Genomic DNA, 26,443 nt, shown 5'->3' on the forward strand with positions numbered 1-26,443 from the left:
GGAATCAGAGAACAAAAGCCAGGAAGGTGCCCCGGGCTGCCCACAGATCCCCTGGCAGCCATGTAGGTGGGCCTGCCAAGGCGCAAGAGGCGATACAAATGAGCATTCTCCATCACTGACCTCCGCTCTTAAAAATACAACTAACCACCAAGTACAAGTTGAGGACTAGGGTCAAACTAAAGACTCGTTAAGAATGATATTTTAGGGAATTTCCTGGCAGTCCAGTGGTTTCACTCTAAGCTTTCACTGCAAGAGCCCCAGGTTCAATCTCTGGTTGGGGAACGAAGATCCCACAAGCTGCACAGATACCCCTCAAAAAAAAGAAGAAAAAAGATGACTAATTTAGCTCCAAAAATTGTCCACAAGCAACAGGATAAATTAATTGGTATTTCATTCCAGGGGAACCATGGAGAAGGAAATGGCAACCCACTCCAGTATTCTTGCCTAGAAAATCCCATGGACGGGGGAGCCTGGTGGGCCGCAGTCCACAAGGTCACAAAAGTAAATATTCCTTCTTGCAGTAATAAAACCAGTTAAGGTGTAGACCTCCTCCTCCTCTCCCCTTCGTCTACCCACCCTCTCTGCCCCAACCTTTTTTTTTTTTTTTTTTGAGAATGAAGATATAATAGGAGCACAATCTTTGGAGCTAGACTACATAGATCAAGACAAGGTCACACTTCTATAACTTATTTAACTTCTGCATGCCTCAGTTTCCCTACTGATATAAAATATTAATGTTAATAATGGTACCTCTTTCAAAGGTTATTGAAGAGTGGATAAATTACTACATGCAGCAGATGAGATAGTGCTTGGCATATTGTAAGGTCTGAATTAACATGTAAATATAAGTTACTGTCATTCATTCAGCCTCTGAATGCTGAATGTGCTATAAAATGCCAGTGATATAAAGGTAAGGGCCACCTCAGGTCACTGGGAAGACGACATACAAACAAACCTGCTGTTCTGCCTCTGTCTGCTCTTTACTGAATGTTTGGGACACAAAGATGCTACTACAGAATAGGGATAATACTTTATGTTAAATAAGTATAACTGGTGAGAGAGAGGCAGAAGACATATAAAAGGCAAGAAATGCAATTGAACAATAACTGAGATCAGTCTTTTGCATATTATGAATTAAGCTAAAATGCATGATAATGTAGCTGAGATTAAACACCCAGAATATTGTGGCGTGGTAAAAGAATTAACATAGAACAGAAGAGCAGCCTAAGCAAATTTTATAAAGTTACCACGATAACATCCTGGCCTGCCAAACCATTCAGTTACATGATGTACCAAGAAAACAGCAGGACTTACCATATCCCACCTAGCCGAAAATCTGCAAAACATCCAGCGTGTACATGTGCAGGTGTATACACACACAAACACACACACACTCATGCACACATGCAAATATCATTTGGAGCAGAAAGAACACATACATATGGAAAGCAAGGGTCAGAACAGTGAGGCTGGTTTCACTCTCAACACTTCCTATCTATCCTTAGGTACATTGCTAAATTCTGTTCCCCAGTATTTGTATCTGTAAAATGGGGATAATATTAGAATTTGCCTCACAGGGTTATTGACTCAATGAGCTATTGCACAAAAAACTCCAAATATCTAGCACTGGCTTGTCCCAGCCTTGACTCAGTTTATTTTATTGCTATAGTTTGCTGTGTTCTAAACACCTGCCTTGCCTGACTTCCTCCTCTCTCTTCATCTCTCTCCCTCCACCCCCCCTTCCCTCTCTCTCTCTCTCTGGATGTTTTGTACATAACTGCACAGGTAATCCATGTTCATTTTAGAAAAACATGAATATACATACAAAAAGGAAAAAAGTTAAAGACGATTCTGATTCCACTACCAAGAATAGCAACTGTTTTGCTAGGATCCTTCTGGTCTTTGTCTATGTAAATTCACTACATCTATGTAAGTATAAATGTTCATGTGCATGTATATATATCACCACCTATATATATCCTATATATATAGGATCATACTGTAATTCTGTCTAGTAAAATTCTTTTCTTGTTCAGCAATATATCATGTCAGTAAATACAAAATATACATTATCACTTGAGATCACTCCATAGAAGTCTGTTTTAAGAAAATGCCATATTGTATTTACACAATCCCCTGTTGCTGGAACTTGAGACAAAATCACATTCTCTCTGTTACAAACTGTTTAAATATCCTGTATCGACTTATTTGGACACATTGGCAAAGGGTCTTACCATGGCACAGGGCAAATTTTTCCTCAACAACAGATATTGCTAGTGATCTTATTCACAGGGCCTGCATTTGTGGGAGATAAATTATCCTTAGGATTCTGAAGAAGTCACAGATTTTAACATAACAGTACCTGTTTGAAGAACTTCATACTAGGCTTCCTTGACAGGCTAGTGGTTAAGAACCTGCCCGCCAAAGAAGGGGTCATAGGTTCAATCCCTGGCTTGGGAAGATCCCATATGCCTCAGAAAAACTAAGCTCAGGCATCACAACTAGTGAGCCCGCATGCTGCAACTGCTGATGCCTGCATGCCTACAGCCTGTGCTTCCCAACAAGAGAAGCCACCACAATGAAAACTAGAGATCAGCCCCTGCTTGCCGAAACTAGAGAAAGCCCGGGTGCAGCAACAAAGACCCAGCAGAGCCAAAAATCAGTTAAGTAGTTAATTTTTAAAAAAGAACTTCATACAAACAAGACAAAGAATAAAGTGAGCAAAAAAAAACCAAACGTAGTGTTAATAATATGCAGAATCCAGGTACTGGTGGTCATAGAAAATGACCCGGAAATTTTTTAGGAATATAGAAGGTCAAAGAACAATTAGAAAATAGGAAACTGGGAACAAACAATCGTAATTTCTAGTTTGCCTCTGCAATTTATTGTGCATCAGGCAGAGCCCTGCAGTGATCCATGATCACCTCCTTGCACACCTGAGTCATTTCAATGAGCCGTGTCAAGGGCCACATAAAGTGTTAAGTCAGGTTTGATGAAACATGTTCAGAATTCCCAAGGAGCAGAAACTGGGGAGGTGCAGGGGGGTTCTTAGCCAATGAGGGAAGCTTGTCTGCGCACCTGTCACAAATTTATTGAGGACTTACTCTGTTCCATGGAGAAGGAAATGGCAACCCACTCCAGTATTCTTGCCTGGAAAATCCCATGGACGGAGGAGCCTGGTAGGCTACGGTCCATGGGGTTGCAGAGTCGGACACGACTGAGCGACTTCACTTTCACTGTGTTCCACCGAGTGGGGGCACAGAGGAAAACAGCCCAGCTTCCCAGATCTGCTTCCTGGGAAAATCTAAGCTACCAGGGGAGTCAGGTTACTGCTAGGTCAGCACTAGTGTTTAAGAATCTGGAGTTCTGAATGCCTTGTCACTTCAGTTTTTAAATATTTCACTGGCAGGACATCTGAACAAGAGTGGTGAGACCCTGATCCCCTCTCAGTATCACCCGGAGCAGTCATTCTCCCTTGCCGAGCCTCTGTAAAGTGGGGATAACCCTATCTCGTTTCTGCTCTCCACTTCACAGAAATATTGCCAGTATTTAGATAAGAAAACATTAATTACTTAGAGCTCTTTGAATTTCTTTGAAGCTACTGAGATGTCTGAGGTAGCATGACAACACGTAGTGAGGTTAATACTGTTTGCACTTGATCGTTTTGGTATTTTTATTAAATTTTTATAACACTGTGTTTATGTTCACAGACAAGCCAACTCCCCAGTATCTATGTTTTAATATTTATTCAGGTCCACTTTTGAACTGAGGTGACTTCTTTCAGCATCTCAGCCATTTTTAAAGTGGAATGTCAGGGACTTCCTTGGTGGTCTAGTGCCTAAGACTCTACACTCCCAATGCAAGGGGCCAGGGTTTGATCCCTGGTCAGGGAACTTGATCCCCCATGCCACAACCAAAGGTTGTGCGTGCCACAACCAAGACCTGGCACAGCCAAATAAGTTTAATTAATTGATTTTAAAAGTGAGTTGTCACTGGAAAGGGGTAATTTAGGCATTTGGGGTCCTTTACTGTTTGCCTCAGGCAAACATTCAAGGAAAATTTGCTGCTTCCTTGAACAGAAAATTGCCTTCTGTCCTTCTGACCTTCCACCTCTTGAGGCTTCTGCTGGCCTATACACAGCTCTGGCCTCCGTTCTCTCACCCTCTTTGCAGCTCCCGTGTCTTCTGGGTCTGCCCTGGAGTATAGCCTTCCCTCTCTCCAGTCTCCCCTGTCACGGTCCCTTCCCTCCCACCAATGGTTTTGTAGGAATCACTGTGCTGGCCCCTGGGGTAACTTTTCCGCAGCCCACAGCACTGCTGGCCCCTGAGAAGAGGCGGAAGAGAGCCAGCCAGCGTCTCTCTCACCTCACCTGACTCCTTCCCTGGACCCCTTGGCCTCTGTCATTGCTTGATGGGGTAGTGAGATGAGAAAGTACTTGGGCAGGTTTCCATGACAATCTGAAGCAAAGCAACCTGGCCTTGTTACCAATATGCACTGACACCAATACGTAAGCATGACTTTTCCTAGATGGATTACGAAGACATCTCAGCAGACATTCAGCAATCCCCCAAGCGGGAGGACAGCCTTGTTCCTGTCCTGCGGGAACGCTCATCTCTAGGCTTTCAACAAGCTGATGTTTTCCCCACCCTTTGGGGGATTGGTTCAGTCAAGATGGTAGCACAATTAAGATGTCAGAAAGTGAAGTCGCTCAGTCGTGTCTGACTCTTTGGGACCCCATGAACTGTAGCCCACCAGGCTCCTCCGTCCATGGGGTTTTCCAGGCAAGAGTACTGGAGTGGGTTGCCATTTCCTTCTCCAGGGGATCTTCCTGACCCAGGGATCGAGCCCGGGTCTCCCACGCTGTAGGCAGACGCTTCACCATCCAAGCCACCGGGAAAGTCTAAGATGTCAGAGACAGTCCTAAGTGGGAGATCCAGGCTCCTAAAATACAAGGGAAGGGGCATAATGGAGTTCATGGAGTAAAGGTGAGTCTCCTTCCCCAAGAGCACCCTCAGTGACTGACTAGGGCGCACGAGACCCAGAAAAGCTCTTACACTCATGGTTACAGTGAATGACAACACAGGGATACCAATTAAAATCAACAGAGGCAGAAGGTGCTGGGACAAAGTCCAGGAGGAACTAGCCACGAGCTCCCAGATGTCCCTTCCCAGCAGTATCACACAGATGTCCCTATAGCAATAATTTATAACAACATGTGCAAGGTATTATCAGCCACGGATGCTCACGCGAACCTTGGTGTCCAGGGTGTTTATTAGGGTCAGTCACGTAAGATATGCAGTGCCCACGTGAAAGACCTCAGCTACTCAGACTCCAGCCCCTGGAGCAAAAATAGGTGTTCAGCATAAATGACACCATTGGCATAAACTAACTGCTTACCCTGGCACCATGTGGCCCAAGGCCTTGGGCATACAAAAACACTCTTATCAGGCACATTATTACAGGGACTCAGAGCTCGTTTCTTAGGAGCCAATCTTAAAAAAACAGGTCTTGGAAACGTGTAGGATTTGAGCAATATGGGCACAACGTGGGCATGCTAAGTTAACCCTTTCCTGCACACATTCCCAGGGTCAAGACACAGGAAAGCTCTGGCACACTACAGCACTTCCTGCACCTCAATTACCTTTCAAAGATAACATTCTCTCTGCCTTCCCCATAGGGTCGCTGTGATTCATAACAATAATCATTGAACTCTTTCCAAAACCAGCAGGACATCTACAGCAAGGATGCTTTTATCATTATTACTATTATCATCATCACTACTGTTGACGGGACAGGGCGGGGAATGAGCCCTTACTCCTTCCATGTGATCTCAGAACAGGTCAGAAGTGCCTTTTCCAGTTGCTGAAGACAAATACAACCTCAGAGCAGCATGTCTGCACCCCTCCCCTGGTGTTTAACCTTGTCCCTGCTTTTCTCTGTCTCCCTTCCCCCGGCAGTGGCTCAGAAACCCAGGTCCCCAGCACGAGAAGCGGACTCTGTTCGGAGACATGGTGTGCTTCTTGTTCATCACCCCACTGGCCACCATCTCGGGCTGGCTCTGCCTGCGGGGCGCTGTGGACCACCTGCACTTTAGCAGTCGGCTCGAAGCCGTCGGACTGATTGCACTCACTGTTGCACTCTTCACTATTTACCTCTTTTGGACACTAGTAAGTATGGCCCGGGGCCCGGGGATTGCGGCCGGTGGGAGCTGGCAGCACCCGGCTGGCATGGCTTTCCCACTTGTCTGGAGCTCATCTCACCTGCCTGGGAGCACACAGACCTTTAAGTGCTGAGAATAGTGATTCGGGGTGTGTATGTGCGTGTGTATGTGTACATGTATGTGCACTGCTGGGAAGAACAGAGGAAGCAAAGAAAAAGCCCCAGCTTCTGAGAGTTCATCAGTCAAAGGCATACACCCTGGGCATTCCTCCCCTCTCACAGCCAAGCACTCCTCTGTGAGCAGGCCTGGCATCTTCTTTCTCTTGTTCATGCTCCTCACTTTTGCGAGGATTATAGTATATGATGTACATGATGAATGACGTGCTTGGCCACTGTTGCTGTTGCTGCCCACACAGATCATGAATCCTCCTGCTGGTTATTTTCTCCTTTCGTCCTGACAAGGCCTAAAGTCTTTGTTGGACGAGGAGATGCACTTCGCCTGCTGATTATTCTGGGTTGGGACATTGATTCTGCTGCCCATAAAACCACTAATTCATCTAGCTGAGAAGCTGCCACTAAAGAAAAACCATTTCCCAATAAGTGTTCCTGCTGGATAGATAGAAGGAAAAAGACTTTAACCCTCTCTGGGTTTTTTTATTGTTCTAATTAACCTCGTGATTGCCTGGGTGCCAGCTGGCAGCGCCCACAAAGAGGGGGCAGCATTTGCTCTCTCTTGACACTTCCCTGTGAGACCTGCAGGGAAGAATGTCATCGTCCTCTAGAAGGTTTTCAGACACCGGGCCCCCCTGCTTCCCGGCATGTGCCTGCTCATCTCTAATCTGAGCACGCTCCGCTGTTATTCAATATGTCTCTCCTGTCTAGGCTGTCCCATTCCCATCTCTGCAGCACAGTGTCGGCGTGTGAAGCTTACCTTCACACATGCTCCCTTCCCTCCATCCCAAGCCCTGTGCCACCAGCTGCCATCCCTACCACGCTGACCACAACCCCCGGCTCCCTGCACTTCCCTCCTGTCCCCCTTGTGCCTCCTCTCAGGTGAGAGGTCCAGATGCTAAGTGGGGGAATGCATTTCAGTCTCAGTAAAAGGGGCGTGACTTGAGCCTGGGTAAATAGGGAGTGTTTCAGTGCCTGGAACTTTATAGAAGTCTTCTGGTTAAGGGAAGCATTCATTTTCCCAGCCTAATAAAGCCCTCAACCAAAACTTTTATTGTCTCCTCTAAACATCTACGCTTCTAAACTGTGTCTTGATTCACTGTGAATCAAGCAATCAGGCCGACTCAGAAGCTGCAAGGACAGTTTTGTGGGAAGAGGATTATAAACAAGAAACTAAATTGTCTGTCCACTACTGTCTTAAGTCCTGCACCACCTTGGAAAAGTCAGTTCACTTCTCTGAGCCTCAATGTCCTCATCTGTAAAGTGGAGATGAGAGTCATACCCATCCTACCAGCTTCTTCTGGCCTTAGACGATTGATGTGAAAGCGTATGTGGGAGAGCACTTTGGAAAACAATGAAGTGTAAGTTTTACCATGTTTAGAAGTTTGCTAGTCTCTCATTTTTCTTGTACAAGTTCCTAAGATGAAGGCTGAATGAAGATGTAGTCTTAAACACTGGACATTCAAATTAAGTTAAGGCCTTTTTGAAAATCTGCTTTGTCAAGCATACACTTACCTAACAGGAAAAGAAAAAAAAAAAAAAAAAGACGAGGGAGTGAGCAAAAAGAAGGAAATTAAAAAAGAGATTAACTAGAGAAAAATGGATGTTATCCTGTTTCATCTCTCATCTCAGGTGAAAGGAAGGTTTGGGTGGGAAAGTACCTGGAGTGGCTCTTTCAGAAGACTGATGACATACTTCACTCCAGAAATGCTGCCAAGAGGCAATGCTAAGTGGTTAAGGAAAAAAAAAAAAAAAAGCACATGCCTTCAGAATCCAAAGGCTCTGTGTTTAAACCCAAGATTTAGCATCCAAATAGCTGTGTAACTTCAAACAGGGTCCCTAACCTCTCTGATCATCCCTCTCCTTATGCACAGACTTGACCCCTGGGTCAACTGTTGTGAGGATGAGGTGGGATAACTTCGGGAACATCCATCGGGGCACTCAGCAGAGGCATGGGCTCTCTTCCCCCAGCTGCTGGGCTCCCCCATCTCACACTGTCCCTCCCCCCTCCATAAAACGAAGAGCAACTGGAGGGAAAGACAGGCGTTTCTCACCCTTGATGTGAAAAACCCGCAGTGGCCACAGCTCAGCGATGGGTTACTGAATCTAGACTAACTCCTTCCCAGATAAATGCTGTACTGAGCAGGCCTGGCAAGAGCCGTAATTCAGAAGCTGACAGCACTTGGAAACTGCCCTCCAGCAGAAACCCATTGTAAACAAGCTGTCAGACTTAAGGAGAATATGCTGTGAAAATGTCTTAGATAAACAAACACGGTGTCAGTCCCAGACGGGCTCTCCCCAGAGGAACCTTCCCGGAAGGGCCTCGCTGGCGCTGTCAGAGGGACCCTCGCCCGAAGGTGCGTTTGGAGCTCGGCGCCTCCACGGGGGCCAGGCTTGACAGACTCAGGGAGTTCTGCCTTCTGGAATCCACTGCTCGGACACACAGGTGTCTGGCACCCAGGTGGCCAAGACCTCGGTCACCTCCACCCGGACAGCTGGAGGGAAGAGGTGCCCCAGAAACATCACTGTGCATGCCACAAACCATCTGAAGTCCGTGGACAGACACGAGTAGGTGAGAACTGAGTCCACGTGAAGAGTTCAGAAAGTGTCCACATCGATCTGCAGTAGCCAGCTGTAGCAGTACCCACGTGCAGTGAGCACCGCCCCCCCAGGAGGTTCCGCCATCTACTGAGTCTCTGGCAACTGATTAAATCACCAGACGAAAGGAATGAATGAGCCAGCCCTTCTGGCTGACTCCCAGTCCCGTGGGTCAATCATTTAAATTCTCTTTACAGAGGGGAAAGCTTGAAGAGAATGCTGTCCTGGCAAGGCTCACGGTGGGTTCAGACACACCCTGAGGGTGTCCAGCAAGACCCCGTGTGGCTGACTCAGTCCCCCGCCCTCTTGTCTTCCACAGGACCACCACAAATCAGAGGTCAGGCCCCATTCTGGGAAGACAACTTCCACAGCCCTGGCATCATCCATATGCTTCAGTCACACCATGAACTCCAAAGAGAAAGGGCAGAATCAAAATGCCTAATGAGATTTCCCAAATCATACCATGACTTTACAGCAAACGTTCGGCCTCGGGCAGTCACCTCCCTTGGGGAGCTATTGTTGTTTAGTCTCTAAGTCCAGTCTGACTCTTTTGTGACCTCATGGACGGCAGCCCACCAGGCTCTTCTGTCCATAGGCTTTCCCAGGCAAGAATTCTGGAGCAGGTTGCCATTTCCTTCTCCAGGGGATCTTCTCGACCCAGGGATCAAACCCATGTCTCCTGCATTGGCAGGCTAATTCTTTACTGCTGAGTAACCAGGGGAGCCTCTCAGGGAGAAGTGATGCTAATACGTGCCAGCCCTCTGTGTGCGGCGCACGTGACTGCAACTCTGTACAGACCGTGCCCGTGGCTGGAGGTTAATAAATAGCCTTTGGATGAAAAAAGTGAAGACACTTCAAGAAACCATCCCATAAAGAGCAGTTTTTAGAACAGTGGCCCTGTGCACTTCTTTCCTCCTCTTTCTTTAAAACCTCAGAAATTTAATAAATATGTAAATGAAGTTCCCAGTGTTACTACTGCAATAGCTTCTTTTTACCTTTATGTTGTTTATTTTTTTCCCTCACCGCCTCTGTTTCTCTAAATCAACCCTGCCTTATTCTTCTTCTGTTCCACTTGAGGGGAGGGAGTGTCTTGGTGCTCTTAGAGCCCAGAGCCAGAACTATGCCGAGCAACTGCAGACCCATCATCCCTGTGCTCTGCGCCTACCTTCATGATCTCCGACGCAGCGTCATCTTCACATGATGCTTTCTTATTGATTGAATTCGCCTGCAGACCGTGGTGGTGAACAGCAATTAAGATAGATGAATGCGTAGTAAGGTCTCATTTGTTTGCCTGAACAAGTGGGTCTTATTTTTGTACTTCCCAGCCAAGGAACTGGGAGACCTGCTAAGTCATGGACTCCCTGCGTTCCTTGAAGCAGTGCTTCTCAGGCTTGAATGTACATGTGAATCACCTGGGGATCTTGTTAAAATGCACGCTCTGATTCCCTATGTCTGGGTGGAGCCCACAATTGTTATCTTCTAACAAGCTCCCAGGTGGTGCATCCTTCATGGTCACACTGAGAGCAAGGCTTTAGAGGAAATAGCCCAACCTCTCTTTCTTTTTTTCCCCCACCTTCCTGTATCTAAGAAGGAGTGTTGCAAAATTATCTTCTTTTCAGATTTAACCCGCCAGAAATAACAGGCCAAGAACACTAACATGTGGCAATGGTACTGTGCAGCGGGCTTTTTATGCATTATCTCTGATATCATTATTCACATTTTACAAACGAGGCATCCCACGGGCGGCTGCGCCTGCGCTTACTGAGCATGCGCAGTTCATGACCATCCCGACGGAGGGCCTCGATTTCAAGTCCAGATTTCCTGTAATATTTCCAGATTCCAGATTTCTTGTACTGCCCCAGCTGTTCACTAGTACTCGTCTGTTTCCTACCCCTTCCCTGCCCTTGGTCCTGATCAGCACGTTTTCCAGCCTGCCTCTTACATTCATGAGTAGCACCAGGCAGTGGCAGGACAGAACAGATATAAGAGAATCAAGCTTTAAAAAGAAAGAAAACAGAACAAAACCTCTGATCCACTCTGGCATGTTCAGAAACTTTTGGAGAAAAGCACATCTGTGTGAGTTTAAAAGCTTATATTTTCATACTGAGATCTCTGGCATTCTGTCTGTGGTATTTGCTTTCTACCCTAAGAAATTTGAGTGAGTGGCCCTGGATTTCATGATCCTTCCATGAAGACAAACAAGCCCTTTCTGATCAAGAGCCTGCATTCTCTTCCAGAAACACTGAGCTCAAACCATAGGGTCAGTCCACTTTGGCCAACGGGGACCCTGTACTAGGGTCAGCATGACTCACCTACCCCAGGTGGTTAATACAGTCTGTACCATGAATAATTTGTCATCCTGAGGTCATGGGCGCCTTCTTCCCCAGCACTTACCTAGACATCTGGATATGCTCAAACTAGAACCTATACTTCCACTTTTAAAGGCAGTTTATACATCTTCAGAAGAATTGATTCTTTGAATTTCCTGGGCAAATTGATAAACACTTTTCTCCAGTCTTCTTCAAAGCAAAGCCATAGAAGCAAGCAAGCACCTCATTCGAGTACATTTACTCAAGAAGCAAGCACTTTGGGGGCACAGTTATGTCACAGCTGATGATGCGTTTACTGCTCGTCCTGTGCTGTATTGTGTAAGAGAGGCCCAAGTCTAAAAGCAGTGGTGCGTTTAGGAGGTAAGGATATTTATTCACTCATCCATTCACTCAGTGAACTTAACTGAGCAGCTTCCTAAGTGCCAGGCACTGTGACAGGTGCAGAGCATGCGAAGATGAATACAACAGAAGCCCCTGCCCTCAGCAAGATGCTTCTAGTGCAGGAAGAGGGAGAAACAAGGGCAGTGGTGTACAGGGCGCTGATGCCATGCTGAGGTGGGTGCAGGTGCTGGCTCAGGAAAAACTCATCGGGGGAGCTTGTGCCCATGCTGAAGCTTCTCCACTGGGAGCCGTGGAGCTGGGGGCAGTGGGGATCACTCACAGGGGCTGCCAAGTACAGTGGTGCAGATTGTCCATGTCACAGTACAAAGGGTGCCCTTCTTGTCATACCGTGAATGGGGTCCTTTGAGTTGTGCAGTATCCAACCTACAGAAGGGTGTGTGAAGCCCTGGCATCCCTCTCGTTTAACAGAGAGAAACTCAATGACCAAAAGGGCATGCTGCCTAGTCCCACAGCTGCGTGAAGACTGGTGCTGTACCACTCTGCCCACAGCCCCCAACCAGCTTTCTTCTCCTTTGGGGTCCAAACCACTACTCCGAAAATAAGCCCAGACTCAGGAGGAACGTCATTTCCTATTAATACTATAATTTGACCCAGTGTGAAGAGGCATGAGGGGAGCCCTGCCCCTGTGTTCAGGGCACGAGTGCCCTTCAGTTGAACCTCAGACTCAGCATGCATCTACCTGTGACAGCAGTTTTGCCCCAGGCTCTTGCCTGGCTGTGCTGATGTTTGGAACTGTTTTAAATGGCACATAGGTTGTTTGAATTGATAACCAGCTTCCATTACCTGAAATCTTCTCTTGTCTTTCCTCTCCCCACCCCAGGTGTCGTTTAGGTACCACTGTCGATTGTACAATGAATGGCGTCGGACCAATCAGAGGGTGATTCTCCTCATTCCAAAGTCTGTCAACATCCCTTCCAACCAGCAGTCCTTGCTGGGCCTCCACTCTGTCAAGAGGAACTCAAAGGAGACAATTGTTTGATGTTTGTGTTGTTTGGTTGGTTGGTTGATTTGTTGTTTGGGGTTTGGAAGTTTCTGCACTGGGGCCATGCACTGAGCCACTCCCAAACCCTTCCTCAAGCCTGTGGGTCGAAGAACATCCAGAGCCATGCAATCACATGGCCCTGACCAACGGACTCCGCCCGAAGAAAGCAAATGCTCTTTGACTTCAAATCATGGATGCTGCAATCATATGATATTTGCTAAGCTGCCAAACATGTTTATTTAGCAGATACTATATGGAATTTTCTGAACACCTCTTTCACATGTGAGGAAGGTTGTCCTGCTAAGGATGCAATTCAATTCTTCCTTTTTTTATTACTATTTCAAATATAAAATATATATATATATATATATTAAACTTAGATGATAATCAAAATTGAAAAGCCAATGTTAAAACTGGTTTCCTGGTTTAAATGGGTTTTGTTTGGGTTCATTGGTTTGGTTCCCAGTTTTTACTGTAGATTATTTGGGGTAATTTGATAGCTTGACTGGTCTTTTCCATCTCTTCCAAGTCCCTTACTCAAGGGGACAGCATAACTGCAGGACAAATCATATTTGAAGGATGTTTTGTACTAAAATCCATTTAATTATTCAGTTTTTAAAGAAAAAAAAAGGCGTGACAACTCTCCCCACAGTGAACTGTTTATTTAAACTTCATTAAGGAGAAAAACAATTTATGGTGAGAAGCACGCTCCTTTCAACTTGTTTGGTACTGACAGCTGATAGAAGCTATTTTCTAATAATAAATACCCAGTGTGTGAAAGACAAACCCCACTGATGGCTATACTATTTTTTTTTTTAATCATAAAACCTGTGAGGTTTCCCAAAGTCGATTTGAAAAAGGAAAGATAAAAAGAAGGGAAAGCAAAAAGGTTGGTGTTCTTACTCCCGTTTCACTTAGCGCAGGTCTTAATTCTGCATTCACAATGAATTGGAGGATCATTAGACATTTCTAGGAACTCTGGACCTGTTTTGCATATCAATTAGCACTCCCATTGCTCTGCTGAATTTCTAGCTTGACAGGTAGATATAGCAAAAAAAAAAAAAAAAAAAAAAAAGCCTGTCCGAGCAGTCTAAGACCCCTTTGTCTGATTTTCGAAAAAGAGCCCCATGCAGTGCCTTCCCCCAACCATGAGCCAATTCTGTCACAGGCTGAAATAGGCTTCCTCTATGGACTCCCTCTTTTATCCATCACAATGTAAAAGGTCTAGACTTCCCCTGCATTTGGGTGTCCACCGAAGCCAGGGAGCAGATGTGCGTCCGGGGAAAGGCACTTGCTCACAGTGGCACTCAGGCTCCCATCCGCCCACTCACCCACATGCCCTGAAGAGAAGGTGGAGCCCAGCCTTGGGGGAATGCTTAAAATATGGATTTCCAGAACATGACCCACATTGTGACTATCAACTTCAGCGTCTGCCTTGTGCTCCAGGAAATGCAAAGGAGCAGGCAGTGAGGAGGGTAACAATTTTGCCTGCAGACTGATCAAGCCATGCAGGTGTCGCCTTTGTCTGCCAAGCCCTCTGTTCACAGGCCGCTCCCTTGCTGCCTGGGGAGGGAAACAGCTGTACTGCTTTCCGCTGCAAAACTCAGATGTGCTTTATGGCTTGTGACAATAGATTTCCTCCCCACCACGCTTCACTTCGACACTTCAATTCCAGTAATATACGTCTCAGTCCTTCTGTTTACTCGGCCCTGCTCACTCCCTTGGGCTGTCATGAGCTGCACCGCCATCAGCCGTTTCTTAATTGACCTTTTTAAAATGCTGGACACCACTGGCTGCACGCAGCTGTCACACATTAAATTTCCAGAGCCAAGAGTCCAACTTGGTAGCTTGCAAACTGCATCCCTGTACTACCGTTGATAAACGACGTCCACCCAGCCTGGGTCCCCAAGCTGACAGGTGACCCAGTGACACCTCCCAACGGAGTGGCACAGACGCTCCTGAGAGGGACTTGTCCTTCCTGTGTTTTCCATGAATTAAGGAAGAAGCAGCAGATTCCTGGGATTGTTTCCTGTTGAGGTTGATTGCAGAAAATTCCTGCTGTCTTGGTTCATGAGACATAATGAAGCCAAATAGCAAAGGCAGGCAGGTTCCGGCATCTCGCCGGGGCTTCCGGACCGGGGAAGGTTGGCAAGGTGGTACTGTGGCTGGGCCACGCCCCTTCTCTATATGGGCATCTCCACCCTGGGAAATTAGAGTTCACATGTGAGGAGTGGGCTGCATGTGGGGTGGTGGCCAGGACACCTTACCAGCTGAGAGAGGCATCTGTGCCTCCCTGCCCAGTCTCCGCCTGTGAGACTGATCCCCTCAGCACCAGGGCCCGTCTGGAATTCTGAAAGTTCTTGGAAGACACTTCATCCCCTCTTGGCCCTTTAACCCGTGGTCCTTCGAGGCAGGAGAGTCCAGGGAACTGCAATATGAGCACACGACATCGGCCAAGAGGACAGAGGCAGTGGGAGCTTTGGTCCAGGCTCCATCTGTCACCAAGCCCTGCTGCATCTTCTAAAGCTGAGGCTACTCCTAACTGGAACAAAGGTGCTGCCTGGGTTACCGGTGGCCCTGCCAGCCTTGTACTGCACTCTCTCTCTCTCTCTCTCTCTCTCTGCTTCTTTCTTTTTGAAACAGGAAAAGGCAGAGGCGAGCAGGTAAAGGATCCTGCTGGCTCACTGCTTCCCTCCTCCGACCCCTTACACAGTCCTCTCTCGGCACCCCTTGCTGTATCCTCTCCTTGAGAATCTTAGAGAAAAATGTGTGTCACAGCGATGCCAGAGGGGAAAGGAACAGCTGAACAAGTCCAGGGCGCTCTCGCCATCCCCGTGTGTCGTCACCAGCTTCTCCTCTGGGGAAGGACAGGAACCCAGAGCGTGCACCCGAATCCTCCAGCTCCTCGGAGCACTGAGCAGGAGCTCAGGTGAGCTGTAAAACCCAATTAAGGAGACATAAGCAGCTTGGCTTAGAAGTTGCCTGTAATTGTCTTCCATGTACAGGTCTTCCTCCCTGGACCCCCAGTGCCACGGTGGCTGCTTGCACGCGGCTGGGCTAGTAACTCATCTGAGGATGCCGAAAAGCCAAAGAATATGGAAGTGAATGGACAGCCCAGCTCCCTGCACTGGGGCCCCAGGCAGCTGGGGACTCCCTCCCCTCAGACTTCTCTTGGCCCTGCCTGGGTCTGCCTAGCCCCAAAGCTCCATGCAGCTCACAGAAAGGCCTGGCGTGCATGAAACCTCTGTCTTCATCCTGTCTCCCAGGAAGAGTCCCCAGGCTGGAAGACCCTAAGGAGGAAGGGGAGGGAATAGGCACGTGTTCCCACTCCACTTTCATCCAGTGTCTTCCCAGAAGCTCCCGGCAGACCAGCCATAGGGTGGGCAGAGCTCAGGCTGGAACAGATTTACAGGTTATGATTCTGAAGCCTTAAGTGGGATGGGAAGTGGGCCAGTGGGTGGGGACAGGGTCCAGGATTATTTTAGGTTGAGATGTTGGGACCAGGACAGACCTGGCTGGACACCATCCCTCCCAGCCAAGCACCTGCAGGATCTTGCAGGCTGCCAGCCAGAGGCTTCATGCCACGAAGGCTGCAGTCATGAGAAATCAGCTCTAGGTAATGATAACCCGGGAAACTTCAGACCCTCTCCAAAATGTGTCATTTCTATTAGGTCCCACGATCTACCTTTTCTGACTTTATGAGTCTTTGTGTCGAGGAGCTGGCTTTGGGCCACTCTGCCTTCCCCTCACTATTGAGCTGCCCTCGGGTGAGCCTGACTCTTGGCTTCTTGGTGGGACAGAGCGGGAGAGGACCAGCTATGAGTCTGTCTCCCTGGGTTGGCAGTGTACCAGCGGTGGGCTGTGGGCAAGGCTCCCCCCTATGGAGGCCTCAGTTTCTGCATATAAAATGGGGATAACACCTACCTCAGAGAGTCCTTATAGGATTTTTTTAAGGCGCCCAGTAGGCAGCTCATGAATGAGCATCAGCACCCTTCCTTCCCCTTCCTTCTATTCGCTGTTGCTAACGTCTGGCTGATTGCCTGGGTTTTAACAATTTTGATCAATAAAGAGAACCATAAAGAAGTTTGAAGAACCATAAAGAATTTTAAATCCTTTTCAAAAAGACGAGGGATTAAAAAAAAAAAAGACGAGGGATTAATTTCAAATAATCAACACATATTTATCCAGCACACTGTGCTTGGGAGTAGAAAGAACTGTGAGAGATCCTCCTGGAAGTTGAAATGACTGACTTGATTGAGATCTCTGAATCACACATGGATTTCAATTATCTTGGCATTTCCTGATACTGGAGCCTATGGCTAATTAAGAATTCATCACAGATGAAAAATGTGCCAGTTCTGGATCTCGCGCTACAGAGGAAAACAAATATAGTCCATCAGTTGTCTGTGTTCCCAGAAATGAGGGACTCGTGAGTCACTGAGCTCATACATCTAGTGCCTTCTTAGAGGTTCTGAATTCCATGCACAAAGACAGCAAAAGATGGCTCAGGAAGTTTTACTTCCTTCTGAAAAATGCTTTTTTGTCTTTTTTGGATACACTTTGCACCTACTGGGCCATAGTTACCCATCAAGGAAATGATGATGGACCTATAAGAGGCTTTATTTTATCTCATTTGTGGGCGCCAGGTACAAAGAATTGTGTTATTCATATATTTTAGTCCATGACACAGTTTCTGTCACCATAAGCCAACATAGGTCCCTATTCTATTTTATTCCACAAGTGTGTACATAGTGTCAAGCACTTCCCACAAGCCATGCACTGTTCAGCGCTTTGAAGATTACCTCCTTTAATCCTTACAACGACCTCATCCATTGTTACCTAACAAACCACCCTCTAATTTAGTGATCTCAACCTCATGCGTTTTGTACTGTGGGTCATCTTATTTACATTTTAGAAGTCCTTTCTCTTTCTAAAATCACAAAGATACTCTCCCACATTTTCCTCCTTTATCTTTCTGGTTTTATGGATCACCTTCAGGTGTTCCATTGATCTAGAGTTCCTCTGTATTTGGTATAAGGATCCAACTTTATCTCCCTGAGGTAGGTGGTTTGCCATCACCATCTTCTAAACAGTCTCCCTTTCTTCATTCACTGGTGTCACCTGGATGGTGTATCCTCTTCCACATAAACACTATCTGGTTTCGCATACTCAGTTTACGACTTTAACCCGTTTGTCTGTTCCCTTGTTACCTCATTGTTTTTCTTACTAATGGCTTCATAATGTGCCTCATTATCTAATGGAATGAGCAGTTCCTCCCCAGTCCCCCACCAACCTCACTCTATTTTTCAAAACTGACTTAGTTACTTGGGAACAGGCTTTTTATTCTTGTGTATACATTTTAGAATAATTTTGGTAAGTCATTTTAAAAGTCTTGATGGACTTGTGATCAGAACTGTAGTGAATTGACACAACGATTTCATGAAAATTACAATCTTTACAAATCTTTACAGTTTTTAGCCAATCTCATATGATAATCATAACGTAACACCATTTATTCAGCCATTCTTTCCATCCTGAAAATAGAGGTCTAAATGTTGTCAGTAAATTCTTGTGTGTCCTTTGTTAAATGTCTAAATAGTTTACAGTTGTGTCGCCATGGTACAATAAGTGATGTCTGACTTTCTGTTCTAATTTTTCACTGGTTACCCTCTCACTTGCACCTTTTATGACCTCTGCATGCGTTCTCACAGTTTCTGGATCCCCTTCCAAGCCAGCTCACTCCTGCCCTAGTGGGCCGCCAGGCCCTTCCCGGAGCCCTGGGTTGCTGCAGGGGACAGGGCATGGGAAGAGTGCCCACAACCTCGGCCCTGGTACCCTAGCCCCACCCAGCCACTTTACCTTCGCTTCATGTACTGGGGATCTAGGCTAGATCTCACCTCACTGCTGAAGTCTTGGGTCCTTTTTTACTCTAAAGTCCTGAGTAACCTCATGTGGTTTCCTGGCTCTCGGGGACCCTGGGTTTACAAAAGGTGATGAAGTGCTTGGCAGGAAAGGATCTGTGCTGTGAGCCACTCCTGTATGAAAACTCCTGGTTCACAGCAAGAAGGTATCTGTGACTTTTAACCCAGCTGCAAATAAGTAATACTTAGGAGACATATGAACTGCATTTTATTCTCAGATAAAGCTCAAAGCCTGTTGATGTTAAGATTTTTTTTAAGTCAATCTGGAGATTTGTAGGAGAAAATGCCTAGGAGTGACTGGGAGGCTGACTGTGCAGAACACCCATCACAGACCTATTAATACATGGAGGCCCTTCGAGGCCAGGAGGCAGTGAGCAAGCCTGTGATGGTGGGTGGCCCCACAATGGGCCAGAGGCATCACTTCAATCACACAGCAACTAGAACTGTTTTCCTGCCCCTTAAACAGGAAGCTCAGACCGGCACTGGAGAAATTTGCAAATAACTTTTATAACATATAAATATACTCCTACAGAGCTTGAAAATGTCACTGGCTTTTCTCTATCACTTACCTTTCTTCTCACTGTCCCTGCCGAGTAAATGTGGGACCAACCACATCTGATGCCTCCAGCTTAGCAGCTGAGGGTACCAGGCAATTTGGTGACATCCACAGAACCCTGGCTCAGAGCTTACCCTCTGCAAGACCTCTCAGCAGTAAGAGGCCAGCAGCACCCTGGCCCCAGACCACAGAGAAAGATGGAGAGTCTATGAGCAGTGATCTAAGCCTCTGTCATCTGGGTACCACTGGATCTCTTCTGCCGTCTGTGAGGGCACAGGACCCAGGCTTCATGGACATCTTACCACAAAATTACAATCCTGAGTTAGGAGGTCTGTGTATGCCACAACCTGCCCGAGGGCACATACGCACTACTCTGGAAGGGGTGGGGCAGCCTGGCTGGTCTCACAGAACAATAGCTGCTCTGCCCCCAGCAGCCTTTAAGGCACAGAGGACTGGAGAATCCTCATCCTGACCATCTCGTCTCAGAAGCCTGTGCTCATGGAAGGGCAAGAAAAGGTCGAATGCTTGTGGGTATATCTAATTCATCCCAGGAGGAGGGCTGGGAATCATACTCAGGCAGGGTCTGCAAAATCATACTCCATTTGAGGGAGCTCGGGTGGGGTTTATTTTGTTTAATGAACCTGGTGGAAAATGCAGTGGCTGTCAGTCATGCTCCTGCACACCACTTGGGTCCCCTCTGTGTATAGAGATCTCTTATAAGTGCATTGTTATTTATGCAAAGCCTTCAAAAACTGGGCATAGGTGGTTGTGGTTTCTACATACTTTTTCCTACTAAGACGAATCAGATCTTCTCAGAGAAATGTCTGAGTCTAGGTCAGAGACTGGGAACGTGTAAGATGAATGTGGAGCACCTTATCATACCAGGAAGCAAGGGGGACTCCTGTGGTCGTGTCCAGAGGACAGAGGATAAAACCCAAACAGGCTCCCCCCAGCCTAAGGTGAAACAGTATGAGCAGCACAGAGAATAAGACTGCACTGAATTGTTACACATAATCTATGTTAAAAGTCACAAGTTTATAATATGCTAAAAAAAACACAAACACTTCACTGGCCACCTTTGGAGCGTGCTAAAGAACTGAGCCATTATTCCAATAATGGCTTTTTTAAAAGTGTCTTGTGTGCTCTGTACCTTGGGGTATAATTGATGAAGGAAAGTTCTTTAGAGAAGACTTGCACCTTAAAAATGTAGAAATAACGACAGAATCTAAATGAAATCATCGATGTGCCTAATGATCATTAGCAGGTGCTAAAACCATTAGCTGATGGGACACTTTATACAAGATGTCAGACCCTCATCACCCAAACTCACAGATGGATCTTAACATCATGAGAAGGAGAAAATCTGACACTGGGTACCTCCTGATGTGATGAGGTAGGAACCAGGAAATATTCCTGCAAATAACTGAACCTGCGTATGATCAAGCACGGCTGTCTATCAGTTTACAGGAGTGAGAGGGATCAATAGTTCATTAAATGACACTGACATTTAACAGCAAAGAGCACCATCACTATTGACACTTTCAGGTGGATAATTCATTTAGACTTTAAAAACTGATACCAACAAATACAAGATGTGGACCTTGTTTGGGATCCTGATTCAGAAAACCCCCAAATTTTTTAAATTATGAGACTATCAGGGAACTTTGAACAGTGGATATTTGGTCATATTAAGGAATTGTTTTAGGTATGGTTACAGAATGATGGTTATGTTTATAAACATAAGCATAAGCCCTTGTCTCTGGGTTGGCCAAAAAGTTCACTGGCGTTTTTCCACACTACATTCTGAAGGATTTATGAAGTTGTGCAATATCTGAGATTCCGCTGGATAGCAGAGCAGAGTGCATGCCTATGAAACACACAAGACTGACCGGAAGTGGCTCATTATTGAAACTGAGTTCACGGGGTTCATTATACTATTCTCTCCACTTCTATACAGGTTTCAACTTTTCCATTGTAAAAAATTATTTAAAAAAAGAAACAGAAAGTAGGGCACAGCTGCCTGACACGAACTCCCTAACAGGCCTCCCCGCTCTGCCGGGAACAGGGAGCTGAGGGAGGGCGGGCTGAAGCCAGTGCCGTAGGAGTGAGAGGCTTTGCAAGAACGCAGAGACCAAGGAGGGGCCTGAATCAGAGGCTGCAGGGCCAAGGCTGGTCATTTTTCCTAGCGATGTTACCCAAGGCCAAATTAACTGCTTCGTGGTTTGACCTATCCCCACCCGGGACAAGGAGGATGTGCCTAGTGGGTCCCAGGGTATAACAGAGACTTGCCACCCAAAGGGCAAAATGAGGAGAAAGCTTTGTCAATCAAACCCTCTTTGGGTCCAAAATGAGTTAACAACACCTAGACCAAGAGCCAAAAATGGAGTTCTTCTCCTACAGAAAAACGAACTTAACAATTTAAAAAGTACTTGTGAACCAGAAAGTACACACTCCCATAGACCGACACATGCATGCACAGGTGCACAGTAAAACCCCATCATAAAGAGAAAGACAAATATCCTATGATATCGCTTCTTTGTGTGATCTAACCCAAAAAAAAAAAAATTGTTCAAATGAACTTATTTACAAAACAGAAATAGTCATAGATGTAGAAGACAAGCTTACGGTTACCAAGGGGGAAGGCAGGGGATAAACTGGGAGATTGGGATTGACATACAGACACGACTACATACAAAATAGGTAACCAATAAGGACCTACTTTTTAGCACAAGGAATTCTACTCAATAATTTGTAATGACCTATATGGGGAAAGAACCTAAAAAAGAGTGGATATATTTGTCAACTGAATCACTTTGCTGTACACTTGAAACTAACACAACATTGCAAATTAGCTATGCTCCAAATAAATGAACAAACACCCTGGAGAATTCCTTCACGGTCCAGCCATTAAAACTCCGTGTTGCCATCACAGAGGGCACGGGTTCGATCTTTGGTCAGGGAAGTGAGATCCCACACCCCTCGAGGCACAGCGAAAAATAAATTAATAAATAAAAACAGAATTCCCTAAAAAAAAATAAAAAACACTCTGTCACACACACAGCATTAAGAGAATCCTGGGATAGGCCAACTCTTTTTGCTGTCAGTATCAGAGTGTCTCAGGGTGACATCCTCTGAAACCCCTCCTCCTTCTTCCCCACCCACACACCTGAGTTCAGCACCACTCAGGAAAGAAGTACCTGGAACAGGGTGATCAGAGGAGGGAAAAGAATGAGCCAGCAGGTGTGAGAAGCAAAAGTGGACCCTGCAAAGAAGACATGGGAAAGAAGTAGCCCTAAGCCCTGCCCAGGACAGGGGGTGGGAAGAGGGGAGGACACTTCCCTACCCACAACTTCCAGGCAGCTCTTCCATAATAGCCTTCAAATGGGGACAGTTGTTGTGTAAGTCAATTAATGGGGAGTAGACAAACTCAAGTTTCTTGCTCCTCCCCTCTTTTCCTGGAATTGAACAAGCCTCCTCAAACAACAGCCTTCCAGAATCCTGTTGGTTTCCTCACTTCCCCTGAGACAGAATGCATGAGCCATTCACTTGTTCCCCACTTATAACAACCCAGAGTCACTCACAGGTCAGCTCATACATCCTGAGTCTGTTGATAATAAAACACTGGGGAAAAAAAAAGTTGCTAAAGAATAGCACGGCACCCTGTGATACACCATCACAGGGATGAGCTCGTTACCGTAACTTAGCATTCAAGAGCCAAGGATGACAAAAGCACCCCAACTGCCTTCCTCTATTTCATAATTCAGTGTTTCCCAACCTTCATCATGCAGTTTGGAAAAGAGCAGACAAACACCCATAGTTACTCCTTCCAGCAAACTAGGCAGGGAGTCGGGGCTCGGTCCCCCTGGTTTGCCCCGTGCAGCTTTAGCATCCCAGGGAGGCTACGCCTGGCGACGCAGCCGGCCCCTCTCCCAGCTGAAGGCTGGAATTACTTAAATGAAAATTTGAAATCAACCTAGAGCCACCAGATTGAAGACAAGAGGAATCCTGTCATCTCAGTTCCCTGGGTCAAACACAGACGAGTTGGCGCACCAGCATTCACGTGCAGACAGCTCAGCTTCGGCCACGTGCAGGCCCCACGCTCGGAGGGCACTCGGAGAAGGGCGGCCAACCGGCAGCAGCCGAGACTTCTCAGCGATGGGGTCTCAGTGGAGAACTGGGAAGTGATTGCCCAGCACGTTCCAGAGATCCTCTCCCTTTCCCATTTGAGCCCTGAACCCAGAGCCACCTTGACAGTTTTGACAATCTGTGACAGGCTGGCCACGCTGGCACCTTTGCCCCTGTGGTTTCAAACCAGAGTCCACGAGTGCCTCCTTCCTGCCTCCTCTTAGGGGAGACCAGCTGTGTGGGGTGCCTTCCTTTTAGAAGTACGCTTACTACAGCTGTGGTTTTCCGTCTTTGTGTGATTATGTGATTGAGGCCCACGCTGAGCTGTAAAGCTCCTTCAGAGTCAGGACAAGATTTCCTTTTACTCAGCACTGTACTGAGCATTTGCCAGCACTAGAACACAGGAGGGCACTTGGTAAATGCTGAATCAATCTTTGCTGAAATTGGTATTTATTCACAAAATGAATAAAATGTAGCACTCACAGTAATCTCAATGGTTTTCCTTGCTTAACCATTCAGTCAAGTGTTAGCTCTGACCAACAGCGTCTGTACTTGTAGACTCACGTGTACTAAGAACATTGAATAACCTACCATTTCAAAACCAAAGTCTCACCTTATTTCCCAATTCTCATCAAAAATTTTGTAGTCATTGGTTTCATATTCCTATGTATTTATTTAGACCTACCATATTTGTATATCGTTCTACATGTTCTAATATAATTCTACCATCAGCTAATAGAATTTTTTTTTTTTTTAGCCTCAATTTACAGATAAGGAAGCTGAGCACCGGAAATGTCAGGATCTTACCGTTAAGTGACAGCGACAGTGTCACGAACACTGCTCCTATCCAGGGATTTCCACTCACAGAGCTAGTTCAGAGACGGAAACAATGCTGCTTTTTCTTCTATATACAGCCTGTCTTGTGGAGAAGGACAATCCATGTGGGAAAGTACAAATTTGGGACATAACCCATGACTACACTTGGAATGTTTTAAAGAATAGTTAGTTCTCTATAATAATAATAAAAAAAAAAAAACCTCCTTTGTAATCAGAGCTGAATCACAGTTCCAGTAATTCCTGTCATTCACAGTCCCTTACTGCCCGCTAGGATGTGGGAAATATGTGAACACTCTCTAGGCTACTTTCAACCATTCCCAGGTTGGGCACTAACATTTTGGTTTACTGAGGCCCAACCTGCTCTTTTAAGCTGTCCATCACCTCTGCTTAGCTTACCTGATGCTGACCCCACAGGAGACTTTAAACCAGAACAATTAATCAGCTCCCTCATATCAGGGAAGATGCATCCTAAAACATAGCCAACTCAGGAAAGGGCAGTCCACCCAGGCTGTGGCCTGCCATCTCATCTGACAGAGTAGAATGCAGTGCAGAGGGAGGCAGACAGAATGAGCCCAAGCTCGAGCTCTGGAAAGAAAGCAGAATCCCTTCCTGGCTCCTGACTAAGACATGTCACCTAATCTACATGAAAGCATTTCCTAACCTGCAGCATGCAAATAATATTCATTACATTTGCGATTAATGTAAAGAACATCAGAAACACCAGAGACTTAAAATAGGGCTTAGGGGGTCATCTGATAGTTGGGATTATTCCCATTCATTGATGCCAGTGAGTAGCACCGTTGTCACTGGTATACTAGCTATGTACGTTATTTTCCAACAGCTTCCTGGGACAATGGAATAGGCAGAGCTGTCAAAGATGGTGGCCTGGGGATTGCCCTGGCAGTCCAGTGGTTAGGCCTCCATGCTTCCACTGCAGGAGCCCAGGTTCAATCCCTGGCCAGAGAATTAGGATCTCACAAACCACAGGGTCAAAAGGAAAAAGAAAAAACAAAAAAACAAATAGTGGCCTGGGCGATCAGACTGAGTTCCCAAGAAAACCACTGGATCTCTCATCTTGGTGTTCCAGGTGCTTGCTAGGCAATGCCTAGCAAAACTAAATAGCCAGTAAACGGTTGTTGAAGGAATGAATGAATACATGACTTAACCTCTGGGCAAGTTGGGGCTTCCCAGGTGGCACCAGTGGTGAAGAACCCGCCTGTCAGCGCAGGGTTCCATCCGTGGGTCAGGAAGATCCCCTGGAGGAGGGCGTGGCAACCTACTCCAGTATTCTTGCCTGAGATATCCCATGAACAGAAGAGCCTGGAGGGTTATAGCCCAGGGGATCACAAAGAGTTGGACCAGCTGAGCATGCACTCACACTGGGCAAGTTGCCCCATCTGCAAACAAGGGTGACATCACTTGCCCAGAGTGGCACTGTGAGTTACCATTTGCTGTGACGCCCCTGAGCAGACTGCCTGGCGGTGTGAACATTCAACAAACACCTGATCCTCTCGCTTTCTCCCTTCTTCCTCCTTATGGTCTTTCCTTCTCCTTTATGAAACTGAAACTATTCCATGAGTAAGCACGAGACCAGTGTGGTATTCTGTGCTCCCCACAGCGTCAGAGCAGCACTGCATGTCCAGGACACTGCCCTTGCCCGTTCTCCTCGGTTGGGTTCCCAAAGTTCCCCAGGTACCTGACACAACTAAGGCCCTGCTTTAGGTTCCAATAGGAATTTCTGCTAAGAGGCACCCTGAGTCACCCCAAGTCTGATGCCCGCTCTGATGCCCAAACCCTTCGTTCTCCACAAAAGGTCCTCTCCCACATGGATGAACATAGCACAGTCCTAGTCACCCCACGCTACACCCCCAGAGCTCAGCCCTGGCCCACTATTTCTTTCACAACACAGAAGAAGAAGTATGCAACAGGCACTCAGGGAATGTTTCAGCTCGTTTTTCCAATGTTCAAACTTCCTAACATTTTTTTTTCCGCTAGCAGGACAAATACAGGCACCTGGGAAAATGATTCAGAGGAAAATTCTGGCCCTCGAAAGAGCTTGGGTTTAGCCCTCTTAACACTGGAAGGCAGCATACCAAAGGACTGGGGAGCTGGTCGCGAAGAGGAAGGCTGGGTCACCACCCCAATTTCAGAAGAGAACAGACCAGCTGCCAGGGCCTAGGTCCAAAAGCAGTGCTTGTTAAAGCAGGGGCTGAGCTGGGAGACTGCCTGGCTCACACATAGAGAAAGGAGGGGAAAGAGAAGGGTGAAGGGAACAGGTACCTGTCTGGAAAACAAGACAATGATCCAAGAGTGCCACTAAGATCACTCTCGGCCACTAAGCGAGAAAGCCCGTTTCTGCCAC

The 26,443-nt window shown here is 46.6% G+C and overlaps 1 protein-coding gene across 1 annotated transcript in view; it reads left to right on the forward strand.

Annotated features, from left to right (window-relative positions):
- The window catches only part of MARCHF3 (membrane associated ring-CH-type finger 3), a 144,725-nt gene extending 131,297 nt beyond the window's left edge, over positions 1 to 13,428 (forward strand). Inside the window, exons 4-5 of the mRNA XM_070465086.1 lie at positions 5,958 to 6,167; positions 12,481 to 13,428. Of these exons, the coding sequence (XP_070321187.1) occupies positions 5,958 to 6,167; positions 12,481 to 12,639 (369 nt within the window). The 3' untranslated portion in view covers positions 12,640 to 13,428. The remainder of the gene's footprint in view (positions 1 to 5,957; positions 6,168 to 12,480) is intronic.
- The last annotated feature ends 13,015 nt before the right edge of the window (positions 13,429 to 26,443 follow it).

The sequence above is a fragment of the Odocoileus virginianus genome, chromosome 3, assembly GCF_023699985.2.
Source record: "Odocoileus virginianus isolate 20LAN1187 ecotype Illinois chromosome 3, Ovbor_1.2, whole genome shotgun sequence".
NCBI classification, from domain to species: Eukaryota; Metazoa; Chordata; class Mammalia; order Artiodactyla; family Cervidae; genus Odocoileus; species Odocoileus virginianus.